Source organism: Dreissena polymorpha, chromosome 12 (genome assembly GCF_020536995.1).
Source record: "Dreissena polymorpha isolate Duluth1 chromosome 12, UMN_Dpol_1.0, whole genome shotgun sequence".
Classification (NCBI taxonomy): Eukaryota; Metazoa; Mollusca; class Bivalvia; order Myida; family Dreissenidae; genus Dreissena; species Dreissena polymorpha.
In genome coordinates, this window is record NC_068366.1 from 18673686 (window position 1) to 18687085 (window position 13400).

Sequence of the window (13400 nt, forward strand, 5' to 3'; positions counted from 1 at the left end):
CTTATTATAACGACCGCGTTCGATCTCTAATTTATGTGACAAGTATGAGGCGAAACAGAGTTCCCGGCCAAGGTCGGTCAAGTGTACGGTGTTGTGCTGGAGTAATGCACATGTAAATTGTTTAAATTCTGTTGTAGTTTGTCACGTTCACTGTATATTCTATGTATTTTTTTTTTAATGTATTTTTTTAGAAAGAAAATAAAAAAAGTTCAAAAGTTCGCCATTTGATTTAATAAAAAATAGAATTCACATGATTAACACTATTACATGTATTATGTAATTTTGTTGTATTTTTTCAGTGTGACTGTATAACGTCTGTAAATGTTTGCTTGTAACTGTATATTTTGTTATATAAATTGTGTGATTGTGCTTGTACATTGACTGTATATATCGTAAATGTATATTTAAACATAAACAACAGATAAAGAAAATAATTAACTTCATACCTCTTTTATGACTTATTTCATTTTGATTTATGTGTATTTGTTTTTAAACAAAATTTGAAACCTATAATAACTATAGTTGGTTTAAGGCCATTTTGGTTCATTTTTTGGCCTTTTTGGTACGCTTTGGGGCCTTTTTGGTAAGGCCTTTTTGGTATTCGGCCTTTTTAGTATGCGCCCTTTTTGGTTTTCGGCCTTTCTGGACCTAAACAGGCCTGAATACAGTCCCTTTCTCCTAGAAGTATTACCCCCCATCGATAAACAATCAACAGTCCTCCAAAAGTGCCTTAATATTAAACAATAAAAAACAACTATGTGTTAAAGTATAATGAAAGTTTGACAATCGTCACCATATTTTTAACCTGAAACACACCGATGCACATGTGTTAAATGAAATCGAAATAATATAGAGACCCAAGAATCAATATTTGTGTTAATGAAATTCTGAAACCCATGTACTGTCGATATTATCCTGAAATTTGGAGTTTTTCTTATTACTATACTGATTACTGACTACTGATAAGATTAAATGAAGTAAAGGTGAAATGAAAGATTTTAGTTGTTCTGACAGGACAGTCCTGCTTTAAGGTAAATTTCCTGACATGTTTTATGGAATGTCCTGATTTGGACCTGGAAAATTTTGGCATGTATGAGATAGTATAGCTCGATTGGTCGTTGTCGGCTCTGGTACTACTTGCATGTACCCCGGGTATGCTTTAGTATGCTTACATGTACCCCGGGTACGGTAAATATACATAATCGCACCTGGTAAATATTAGACTGAACCCATGTTGTATTCCCGCCTAAAATCCGATGTCGTAGAACGCTTCCAATTATCTTAATCAAACTTCTCTTTTTAAAAAACTGCATCAACATGCTTTTTGAGTATGAGTTTCGATAATAAAGAGGCCATTTTACAGAAAATTGACATACATGTGAATATAATTATTTTTTTAAAGTAGCCGACAACGACCGATTTAGCGTTAAATTTCCCGGGTATGTGTTAGTATATTTACCTTAACCGGGGTACATGCAAGTATACTTATGAGTACCCGGGGTACATGTAAGTAGTACCCGAGCCGACAATGACCAATCGAGCGATAGTATACTGTTTATCACTTCATGTATGCCAATAAAAAATCAGTTAAAAGGCATTCACATGTAACTATTATAAGCTTGATAAAATTTTTACTGATTACTACATGCAATTCATTTGTGGTTTTATTTTATAATGTGAAATATCCACACAAAAATTGTACTCAGGGATTTTTTGGGCGTTATTGGAGCAAAAATATATTCTTCCCCAATGATAACTGTAAAATTACCCCTGTAAGCTTTATTTGGAAAAAAGTTTTGAGGTATTTGCATATAATATTCCGCACTTTTCTAATCAAACCACATTTGAGCATAATATAAAATGTAGGACATAAACATGTAATCATGCTAATCAGCAAAAATGTTCTTCCTCTTTTTTCTTGCCTTTTGAAAGGTTCTGCCATCTTTCCCAAAAAGATGAAAAAAAAACCACTGGTACTTTCCATGTAATCCCACATTATTCGTTTCTGCTTGCCAATGTTTCATATCAATGCATATTTTAAGGTAACAAGAAAGTGTACAGCTTGCCTTCTTCAAAGCAAGATGGAGTCTCTTCAGCTGCAGAGTCTCTTCAAAAGGTAAATGCCATTAACAGGGTACAGGATCAACTGGGTTTACAGAGGTTTACACACGGGCTGGACAGAATGTAATGTAATGTTGAGAACCTCATTTTTCAAATGTCTCAAGTTCTTTAAAAACATTTGCAATAATCTTTAGTGCATACAAGACAATCTTTCTAGCAGTTTGTGCCGATATTTTAAGATTTAAGAATAAATTCTTGAATACGTTTGAAATCAGTGCCAACATTTCATATTAAATGCAGCATTCTAAACTGTGCATGAATGCTGTGCAAATCGATTTTTTGTCCAAGAACACAGGCTTATTAAATACAGTACTTCTAATGTATTTCAACTTGCCATAACCAGCATAAAAAACTGTCTTTTATGCACTAGTTGAAATGCTTAAAAAGTGTTTTTAAAAGTTATTTGAAAAAATAAAAGAAATTCAGCTGTGTGAGTCATTTATTATCTGTGAAAATCTGAGTGTCAAAAATATTTTTATTTTGGCTCAAAAAGAGGGTATCTGATAACTTAAATGTCAGAAAACAATTAGTAATTACTGTAAATCTAAGTCTGAATTTGTTGTATTGGTTTGAGAATTTGTATCTCATCATTCTGTTAAAATACAATACCTGTTGTTGTTATCATTGTCTACCGGTAAGCATATCTTAACCTGAAAATGAAAATAATATGTCTGTAAAATAGTTTGTTTCCATTCCATTTATCTAGCACCTTTATTCAATTTGACTATCAGTTGTAGTTTTAACATGCTTACATGTTTGATTTACTGTTTTACTTTAACTGGCAGTTAGCTTTTGCATAGCTACACTCAAAGGCATTTATATAACACATATCTAGTTCACATACTGCAATAAATGCCAGCACTTTTTATGCCTCCGGTAGGGTGGCATATAGCAGTTGAACTGTCCGTCAGTCAGTATGTAAGTATGTCAGTATGTCAGTCTGTCCGTCCATCATGATATTTGGCATGCATGTGTATCTCATGGAGCTGCACATTTTGAGTGGTAAAATTTCAAGGTGAACATCATCCTTCAAGGTCTAGGGTCGAAAAAACAAAGTCAAGGGAAGTAATAAGCTTTAAATGGACATAGTTATCTGACCTGCCCTCGTATATATTTTTGTTAAATAAATCAAAGCGGTGCAGTAGGCGGCATTGTGTTTCTGACAAACACATTGTGGTAAAAGGTCAAGGTCATCCTTTACGGTCTACGGTAAAAAATACAGATTTAAGGGAAGTAATAAGCTTTAAAAAGGGAGAAAATTATTCAATATTGAACATAGCCACTTTATATATTTGGCATGCATGTGTATCTCTTGGAGCTGCACATTTTGAGTGGTGAATCTACAGTCACGGTAGTGGCTTTTAATTATTTGCTACTAAAAATAGAGAATTGTTACAGACAATTATTTTCAAGGGAAGTAATTTATATAATTATAAATCTCATTATATATTTCCTTACCAAGAATTCAAGTTCTTTTCACAGTTACTGTAAAGATTTATTATTTTGATTATTTATAACCCAAATGATTGATTTTTCAAAGTTTTTTTTAAAATGATATATATCAAGATTAATCCGGTTTTGACACAAAGGGATGTAGATTACACAAGGTACTTAACTGACACGTTACACTTCTTTAAAACGCGTGTGCAGTACAGCTGTATCGAATGCGTTGACTTCGTTTATGTAGAATTGTAATGAATTAGCGCTAATTGTTTATAACTTTATTACCCATTAGGTGCATTGTGTTGATCAGGGGTGTTGCATATTAGCCATCACGCAGCGAATGCCGACGAAAGACAATAAACCAAATGAAAAGATGACGATGTGTGATCAACATGCGTATTTATCACAAATTAATAAAGAATATTTTAATTGCTGTTTGTTGTTTGATTGTTTGCGTTTAACCACACTTATTACTATTTTATATGTATCAATTTATTTATTTTTAAACTATTGACATTATTGATTTATATACCGGTAGTTGACTTTTTAAGAACAAACACACACATAGAGTTTATAATTTTAATGTTGATATCAGAATAAAAAAGCATTTTATTCAATTATAATAATAGAATAAGACTAATTGGCAATTTGCTTCGTTGTTACAAACACTCGTTAACGGTTATTCGATCCCACTTGTCCGCTAATCATAACAATGAACGTGTGAATGGCATACATTAAGAGGGTCCATTACTGTCCCTTGATAACAAAAGACTAGTTAATTGGCATGTGACAAACAGGCCCCACCTCCTGCAGTGATTCTCAAGTGTCCCGCATATGTATTACACACAAATCGGATATTGACTGACGCATTTTTAAAAAAATTCAAAATCAGAAATCGGCGAATTTAAGTGCTGACGAAATCGTCATTTTTATAAAAATGACGAAATTTTGTGCTGTCGAAAATAAATGGTTTCACAGTAATTATAATGGCTATGATCACTTTTAAACCACAGGCCTTGATTGTCAGTGATGTCTGACATGGTCATAATTGACTGTGAGACCCCCCCCCCCCCCCCGGTTGGATTGGACAAAATTCAAGGGAAGTAATAACCTTTAAAGGGAGATGATTTTTATACCTGCCAAATGATAAATAGAAATTTTATTTCAATGCGGCGCGGTAGGGGGCATTGTGTTTCTGACAAACACATCTCTTGTATAGTTCAAAAATACATTTCACATTTAAATGGAAAGGTCTTTATGTGGTCTTTTGATGCTTTTTCAGAATTTAGTCTGCAAATTTATATGTGCCACTTATCAAATTGTGTGTAACATACCTTTTTTGTGTGTGAATGCACTATATTCGCCAATATGCATTGTATGTTCATTTACAATGTACATACAAACATCTCTAGAATACTAAGAAAATACAGTACAAACAGTCGTGGTACAATAATGCATGCAAAAGCTATAAAAATGTAATATAAAAACACAAATAGTTATGAAGGTAAATTAGTATTAACTTTATAGTATTACTGTAATATAAAAATGTTTCACAACCAGATATTCACAAAAGTATTTTATCTGTTGCTATGGCAAAATCAGATAATTACGATGTTCACATGTTGCAAGGTTGTGCTGCCTGCATCTCTGGAGAGAGACTTACTGGACCTCATACAGTCCGCTGGTCAAAGCCGACTACTCGACAAGGACGTCTCCAAGAGACTCACACAAAAGAAACTCGTGGTCAGTCATTGAGTAAACTAGACTTATGGTCAGTTATGGAGTAAACTAGACTCATGGTCAGTCATTGAGTAAACTAGACTTATGGTCAGTTATGGAGTAAACTAGACTCATGGTCAGTTATGGAGTAAACTAGACTCATGGTCAGTCATTGAGTAAACTAGACTTATGGTCAGTCATGGAGTAAACTAGACTCATGGATAGTCATTGAGTAAACTAGACTCATAGTCAGTAATTGATTAAAGTTGAACAGCTTAACACTATCCATTGAGGCTCAATCAATGTTTAGTTTCAGAAGTTTCAACACTTAAAAGATATACAGATAGAGATAGATGTCAGTTAGAAGCTTGTTCAATTTAGACAGAAAATTTCTGTGCATAAACCAAGAATCAAATTTAAACTTTAAAATCTTTAAAACTGTATTAATTTTTAATAAACTAAAACGGACTAAATTTGACAGTTTTTGGTACTTTTACACGTCAGTAACTTTTACTTTGTTGAGTGTGAATGAGATTACAAAGTTGTTTCATGTTGTTGTTACTTATATATTTATAGTCCCCTACCTGTTTCACCGGAGGGGACTTATGGTTTGCGCTCTGTCTGTCTGTCAGTCTGTCTGGCATTCTGTCTGTCAGTCTGTCTGACAGTCACACTTTTCTGGATTCTGCGATAACTTTATAAGTTCTTAATATTTTTTCATGAAACTTGCAACATAGATAGATGGCAATATGGACATTATGTACGCCATTTCATTTTGTTCCTACGTCAAAAATTGTGGTTGCTATGGCAACAAAAAAAAATAATCTGAAAATGGTGGAATTTCTGACAATGGTGGAGCCGGTAGGGGACCATATTGCTTGACAATAGCCTTGTTATTTATCATATATGAATCATTGATGTTAAAGATATAAAAAAATATAACTTTGTATATGATCTGCGTCATGTGAAAATGGGTCTTATGCTATATTCGGCTATCAATTCTCAAGACTAGCCTGCGCATTTGTGCAGTTTGGTCAGGAGCTGCCATGTCTGCTTGTGAGACCATGAAACCCTGTTTGGTTTTAAAGCAGACATGGTCAATGCCTAGGCACATCTGGAACTGAACAATCTTTTCTGCATATGGCATAAGGCTTATTTTGCCTTGATGCAGCTCATATAATTGAGTCGGGTTCTTAGAAAACTAGGCATAATGCATGTGCAGAAAGTGTCGTCCCAGATTAGCCTGTGCAGTCCGCACAGGCTAATCAGGGACGACACTTTCCGCTCTTATGACATTTTTCGTTTAAATGAAGTCTCTTAGCAAAAATCCAATTTTGGCAGAAAGTGTCGTCCCTGATTAGCCTGTGCGGACTGCACAGTCTAATCTGGGATGACACTTTAGGCACATGCATTTAACCCAGTTTTCTCAGAACAAGGCTCATATAATTTTGCTACAGGATATTTACACCAGCCTTGGGAACGCAGGGTTTGCTCACAAGCAGATTGAGCAGGCTATGGACAGCACCATCCTGCATGGAGGGGATTTAATCGACGCCCTGGACTGGCTCTGCCTTAATATACCCAATGGTAAATGTGTTCATTATTTGTATTGTGTAATTTACTAAGAATTACCACTATCAGTTAATATATATTTACTAAATAGAATCTCTGAAATCAGAAAGTGTTTTTTGCTAAGAAGGGAGTTACTTGAATTGAAAAACAATACAATAAAAGCATCTCTGTGCGGACTGCAATATGGCTAATCAGGGAAATTAGGGAAATCAGGGAAAACACTTTATGCTCATGTGTTAAACCCCTTTTTATGCCCCTGAAGGGTGGCGTATAGTTTTTAACTGTCGGTCCGTCCGCCAGTCAGTCTGTCCATCCGTCTGTCCGTCCATCAGTCCAAAAACTTTAACATTGGTCAAAACTTTTGCCATATTTGAGATAGCAACTTGATATTTGGCATGCATGTGTATCTCATGGAGCTGCACATTTTGAGTGGTGAAAAGTTAAGGTTAAGGTCATCCTTAAAGGTCAAAGGTCAAATATATGGCTTCAAAGCGGCGCAGAAGGGGGCATTGTGTTTCTGACAAACACATCTTTTGTATTAAAATATTTCCATCTTTCCTGCTTCATAGTTTTTATGCCCCCGGTAGGGTGGCATATAGCAGTTGAACTGTCCGTCAGTCAGTATGTCAGTATGTGTGTATGTCAGTCTGTCCGTCTGTCCGAAAAAAAAACTTAACGTTGGCCATAACTTTTGCATTATTGAAGATAGAAACTTGATATTTGGCATGCGTGTGTACCTCATTGGGCTGAACATTTTGAGTTGTGAAATGTGAAGGTCAAGGTCATCCTTCAAGGTCAAATGTCAAATATATGGCGTCTGTCTGTCCAAAAACTTTAACATTGGCCATAACTTTTTCAATATTGAAGATAGCAACTTGATATTTGGCATGCGTGTGTATCTCATGAAGCTGCACATTTTGAGTGGTGGAAGTTCAAGGTCAAGGTCATCCTTCAAGGTCAAAGGTCAAAAAATGAATAAATTTCAAAGCGACATTCTCATGAAGCTGCACATTTTGAGTGGTGGAAGGTCAAGGTCATCCTTCAAGGTCATCCTTCAAGGTCAAAGGTCAATGTTTTTTGTTTTTTTCAAAGTGGCGTTCTCATGAAGCTGCACATTTTGAGTTGTAGAAGTTCAAGGTCAAGGTCATCCTTCAAGGTCAAAGGTCAAAAAAAATATTTAAAAAATTTCAAAGTGGCGCAATAGGGGGCATTGTGTTTCTGACGAACACATCTCTTGTTATGTCTTTGCCAGGATAATAGCATTTTCAGAGATCGGGATATTTTTTGCTCTGATGGGATTACTGCCCCATAGATGAAAAAAACAATGGGCACTTACAAAGTTGAATGGGTACTTAGCAAAAATTAATGGGCACTTCTCAAGATTTATTTCCGGTAAAAATTACAGACAATAGGAAAATCAGTTCAGTAAAGTTGCGACCACATCAAATTTATTTCCGAGTCTGTGACGCAACTATATTGTTTAATATGTTAATTATATTAAACAAACCCGATATTATAGTAGATTAAAATAGAAATACCTTGCAATCTGATAATAAGTATAAATAATCCAATAAAACACTGCCATTATTTACGATATGCGTGTTGAGAATTTTGTCAACACGGGCGTCCGCCATAGTTAGGAACTATACAGAAATTTTGTAAATCGGAACAAATCGGTATATCTCGGAAAATCATTGATAAATGTATTCGTTGTTTCAATGCTTAATAGGGCCAAGTAATTTCGGCAAATCGGAACCCAACTTGCGTAAAACACTTGCTCAATTAACCGTTGAACTCCACCTCCGTTCTCTGCAAAAGATTCGAAGGTGGAGCTATGCATTGAGGAACAAACACACGATTGGTTCGGCATGTTGATTGCTAGACAAAGGGAGCCAATTTTGTCGACGAGAAATTTGTCGCTTTATTGCTTCAGACAGGAAGCAGCTTTCCTTTGATGACGTCAAACTGTAAATTCACACAGAGTGCAAATTTTTGGAAGACTTTAACTGACTCTTTGCTTACAATTCCAGTAAAAAAAAGAACACTTGCTCATATTAAACTTTGGATTAAATTATCAAAATAAAGCAAAAGCGAAGTTACAAATATGTTAAAATATATTAAATTAATTCGCGTCAGTTCAAATAAGACGTTTTGCGTTGTAAATCAATGAGTTCTCATGACAACAACAACTTTAACAAACATTACCGCGACGACGCGGGGATCGATCTACCTCGATTTTTTCATGAACGATCTCATAAGTCGAGTAAGAGCGAGCAAATAATTTGTGTAAGAGCAATTTATCTTATATAAGATTTATGCAACGGAGATCGCATTGCGTAATGGTGCGCATCGAATTACGGAAATGATGCGCAGTTTTTTGTTTTAATGGGAAAAGAACGCACTGCGCACCTTTATCCCAGTCTCTGCATTTTAGAGCAATTGTTGTTTATTTCTGCAAAAGGTTTGATCAACAACATGTTTATTATTATTTATGGATATATGATCGTTTTTCAAACTATCCAGAAATTTATAATTATGCTGAATGCTTTTTGTCACATCTATGTCTGGTGAAAATGTGGGATTAAAAATAGAAGCCGTGCAGAATTATTTTTAGATAAACAATTTTATCGATACCATACCTTTTTTTTTTTTACAAATCATCAATTTGGAAATGCCTGATATGGGTTGATGGTAAACAAATATGTTAAATATATAAATTTGAAGCATGAACCTAATATTTAAAAGAATAAACAAGAAATAGTTTTTTATTATATTGTCCTTTGAACATCCAAGGTATTTTTATTTTTCTGTTTGTTCTATACAAAAGTGCTTGAAATTGTATTACAACAATAAAAAAATATCAGCATAAAATATAAGTAAAGAAATTAAATGATCAATACACATTCGTTTTTGCTATGGCCGTCTTTTAATTCGATATTCAGTACCCCAACCACCATTTAACCATTGCCTTATTTGTTATACATCATAGATGTTATTTCTCATTTTCCACGTATATTTTTGTAATTATTGCAAGCAATTTTATAATTATATCATATGAATATATATTTTACAAAAATGAGGACAACTTTAACGCATCAATTAATATTTAGTTTATCTTGGGTTTTACGACAAAATAAAGAGAGCAACATTTACAGAAAACAAAAAACATAGTATTACTAAAGTGATAAAATAAATCTAAAAATTCGGATTCACTAGTACATCAAAAATGTAAACCTGAAGTTTTTTAATTGTCAAGAAATGTGTCCAACTAATTGTAACATTTTATTGAATTTCAGAGTATTGTTCTTCTAAAACATTAGCCTTGTAGTATAATGACTTCAATAGACTACGATTGGCGCAACTACCAAACTGGCACAAATTCTGGAATATTAATACACCTCAATAATTATTTATCATAGTACATGTTATATGTTACTATAATAATATCAATTGTTCTGTGACAACACCTGACCTGAAGACTGACAAAATTACTAATCATCATCAACATAAATACTAGTTATCATACGGCTTGTTTTTTTAAATGGTGCTATCTTGGGTGCATTAAAATGTCATATGTTCATAAAAATAACATTATTAAGTTGTTAATTACGAAAGATGAACTATATGAATATGCTCTTCTTCTTGCCAAGATATAAACTGCCATGGCTTAATCAACCATTCACAGAAAAAATGGAAATATTACTTTTTTAATAGTGTTTATATCAATGTGTTATTTTCCTCTTGAAGAGCTATTGCAATTCCATAACAGTTATTTTATTGTTATTATTTTGTCCCACAATGATCTGGTGAGTGTTGGTATTGTAGCAGACAGACAATGGTCCTCTTAATCCATCTTTTTTTGAAGCAAGAGTCGCCAGCTTCTTTCTTCCCTCATGATCCACCTGTATCACAGTAACGGAGCCATGTACGCAGACAAGGACCTGTCCTGCAGGTGTTACATGTAGCCCATTTGGGTAGTGTAGAAAAGAGTCAGTGAAGGTCGACAGATGGGCTCCATCTTTGGCCAGAGTGAGAAGCTTGTGGTTTGTGATGTTAGTGACAAAGATCCGTTCACCATCAGGACTTAGTGCACATTTGAACACTACAAAATATAAAACATGTTTGATAATTACAGGTAGAAATAATGACATAAACACTTTAACAACATCTAAAAATAATCTCATGAAAGATCATGAGTGTTTTTTTATTATCCACAGTACAGCAGGTATCATATTTTATGTTTAAATAATGATATATAAATATGAATTAAATGCTCAATATCTTTAATATCCTATATATAACAACAATACATTAACCTGTCCAGTCACCTCCTGTATCCTCATAAATCTTTTTCGCAAGTGTCCCAGTCAGTGGGTAATGGTAGAGAGCAGTGTAATCAGTGATATACAATGCTCCCTGATGGTGGGCAATGCCAACAGCATAATGCGATAACTCCATTTTCCTCCCAATCACCAGCTGCCCATTACTAATAGAGATAAACTGTACATCACACATAACAGTAACAGCCACCTCACTGGACGTGATTGGGCAAATGTCTAATGGAGGATCAGACACATCACAGTGACTGGACACATTGCAACTTTTGTCTAACAGTATCACCTTCTTATTTGTGTTATCTACAACAATGACATGACCACTAGGAAGACTGCAAATGCCAGTGATGCTGCAAGTCGAAGCTTTGTCACTTGGTATTTTCACATTATACTCGGACTTGCTCCTCATTGTCAACACCTGGTCTGGATTCATCTTAGCTGTGAGAGACTGCTTTTTGACTGATTCAGAAATTAGATCCAAATTGGTACATTGTCTGAAATAGCAACATCAATCGCAGTAATCAATTATCAAGTAGACACATTAAATATCTAGGTGAAATAAATATTATACATTATATTAGGGTTAAATTGACAGTGCTTAAAGGAAGGTGTGTTCATATTTATGTACATTTTGAATGTAATTCAGTCTTAGTCGTCCCCTACCAATGAAAACCATTATCAATTACAGAATATGAATTATAAACAATGAATGTCCCATTTTTAGCTCGGCTGTTTTCGGAGAAAACCCGAGGTATTGTAATAGCCAGCTTGTCGTCCGCTGTCCGCTGTAGGCATCGTGCTAAAACCTTAATATTGGCTCTAAAATCAAAGTGCTTCCACCTACAACTTTGAAACTTCATATGTAGATGCACCTTGATGAGTTCTACATGCCACACCCATTTTTGGGTCACTAGGTCAAAGGTCAAGGTCACTGTGACCTTTAATATAAAACTTTAACATAGGCTCTAAAGTCAAAGTGCTTCCATCTACAACTTTGAAACTTCATATGTAGATTCACCTTGATGAGTTCTACACGCCACACCCATTTTTGGGTCACTAGGTCATAGGTCAAGGCCACTATGACCTCTAATATAAAACCTTAACATAGGCTTCTTTCTGTCCATCTTTCCGTCTGTCAGGAGCCATATCTTGGAAGTGCTTTGGGGGATTTGATTGAAACTTGGTATGAGTATATATATGATAAGAGGATGATGCACACCAAATGGCATTGTACACCATCTGTTAATAATGGAGTTATGGCCCTTTGTATCTTAAAAAATGCTTTTTTGAGTGTCAAATATAACCCTTTTGTGTCCAGAAGCATATTTGCGGGGGATATCAATTCAACGAATTTGCTTGTTACTCTTAGTTTTCCGACTCTTAAATTATATTTATTTTTTAAATAATTGAAAATTCAGATATGAAAAAATATACAGGTATCCAAATATTAAGAGACAGGTATATTATGTTTAATTGTTTGTCAATAATTATATTGAAATAAAAATAATAAATTAATGTGCAATAATTGTATTGTGTTGTGCTCTTCTTTCTCTGCTTTGAAAAAAAAACAAGTTCATAAGTTGTATAGGTTCAAATCTTTGCAATCTCTAACTTTAAATGGTATTAAAAAGGGTAAAAACTTACTGCCTTCTTAATAGGATACCTTTTCAAATGCTGTTGGATGAAACCATTGTTTATTACTGGCATAAATGGTGTTAATTTGTTAATGTTTTATAACATCAATCCGGCTGTAAAAACACATTATTGACGAGTCACCAGATAAGCGAAAACATGGAAAAATCTGTTAATATACATGTAGCTCTATAAAAGATACTGTTTGAAAATTTGAATGAATTTAGTTAAGAGTCACGAAAAAGAAACTATTTTGGCTCATAAAGGGGTTGTATAAAAATTAGAGTGTGCAAAAACTTAAAGTAATTACAGTAACTGTAGTTCTCAGTTTCACTTACCTGTGATTCAGTAAAACACAATAAGAGCAGCACAGCTGACTGTGGTCCTGACAGAACATTTTCAGTTTCTTGCTGTGGTGAAGATCACATTTCAGTGGAAAATCCTCCATTGTCTTTGTTAAAGGCCATTTGTTTGTTTCTCCTCTTCTATATTTCAAATGGTTTACAAATATATGATCATGATGATGAAGGCATTCTTCACAAAAACACTTCAAACATGTTTCACAAAAAATTTCAGCAC

The 13400-nt window shown here is 34.3% G+C and overlaps 2 protein-coding genes across 2 annotated transcripts in view; one reads left to right on the top strand and one right to left on the bottom strand.

The window, feature by feature from the left end:
* Window positions 1-13400, top strand: part of LOC127852414 (ATP-dependent RNA helicase dhx29-like) — a 62583-nt gene that overhangs the window by 1703 nt on the left and 47480 nt on the right. The window contains exons 2-4 of the mRNA XM_052386369.1: window positions 2043-2116; window positions 5194-5307; window positions 6741-6870. Coding sequence (XP_052242329.1) covers window positions 2043-2116; window positions 5194-5307; window positions 6741-6870 — 318 coding nt within the window. The remainder of the gene's footprint in view (window positions 1-2042; window positions 2117-5193; window positions 5308-6740; window positions 6871-13400) is intronic.
* Window positions 9680-11636, bottom strand: LOC127853178 (uncharacterized). The gene is made up of 2 exons (XM_052387438.1): window positions 11172-11636; window positions 9680-10957 (listed from the first exon to the last, which is right to left on the bottom strand). The coding sequence occupies exons 1-2, from the start codon at window positions 11620-11622 to the stop codon at window positions 10605-10607; spliced, it is 804 nt and encodes a 267-aa protein (XP_052243398.1). The 5' UTR covers window positions 11623-11636; the 3' UTR covers window positions 9680-10604.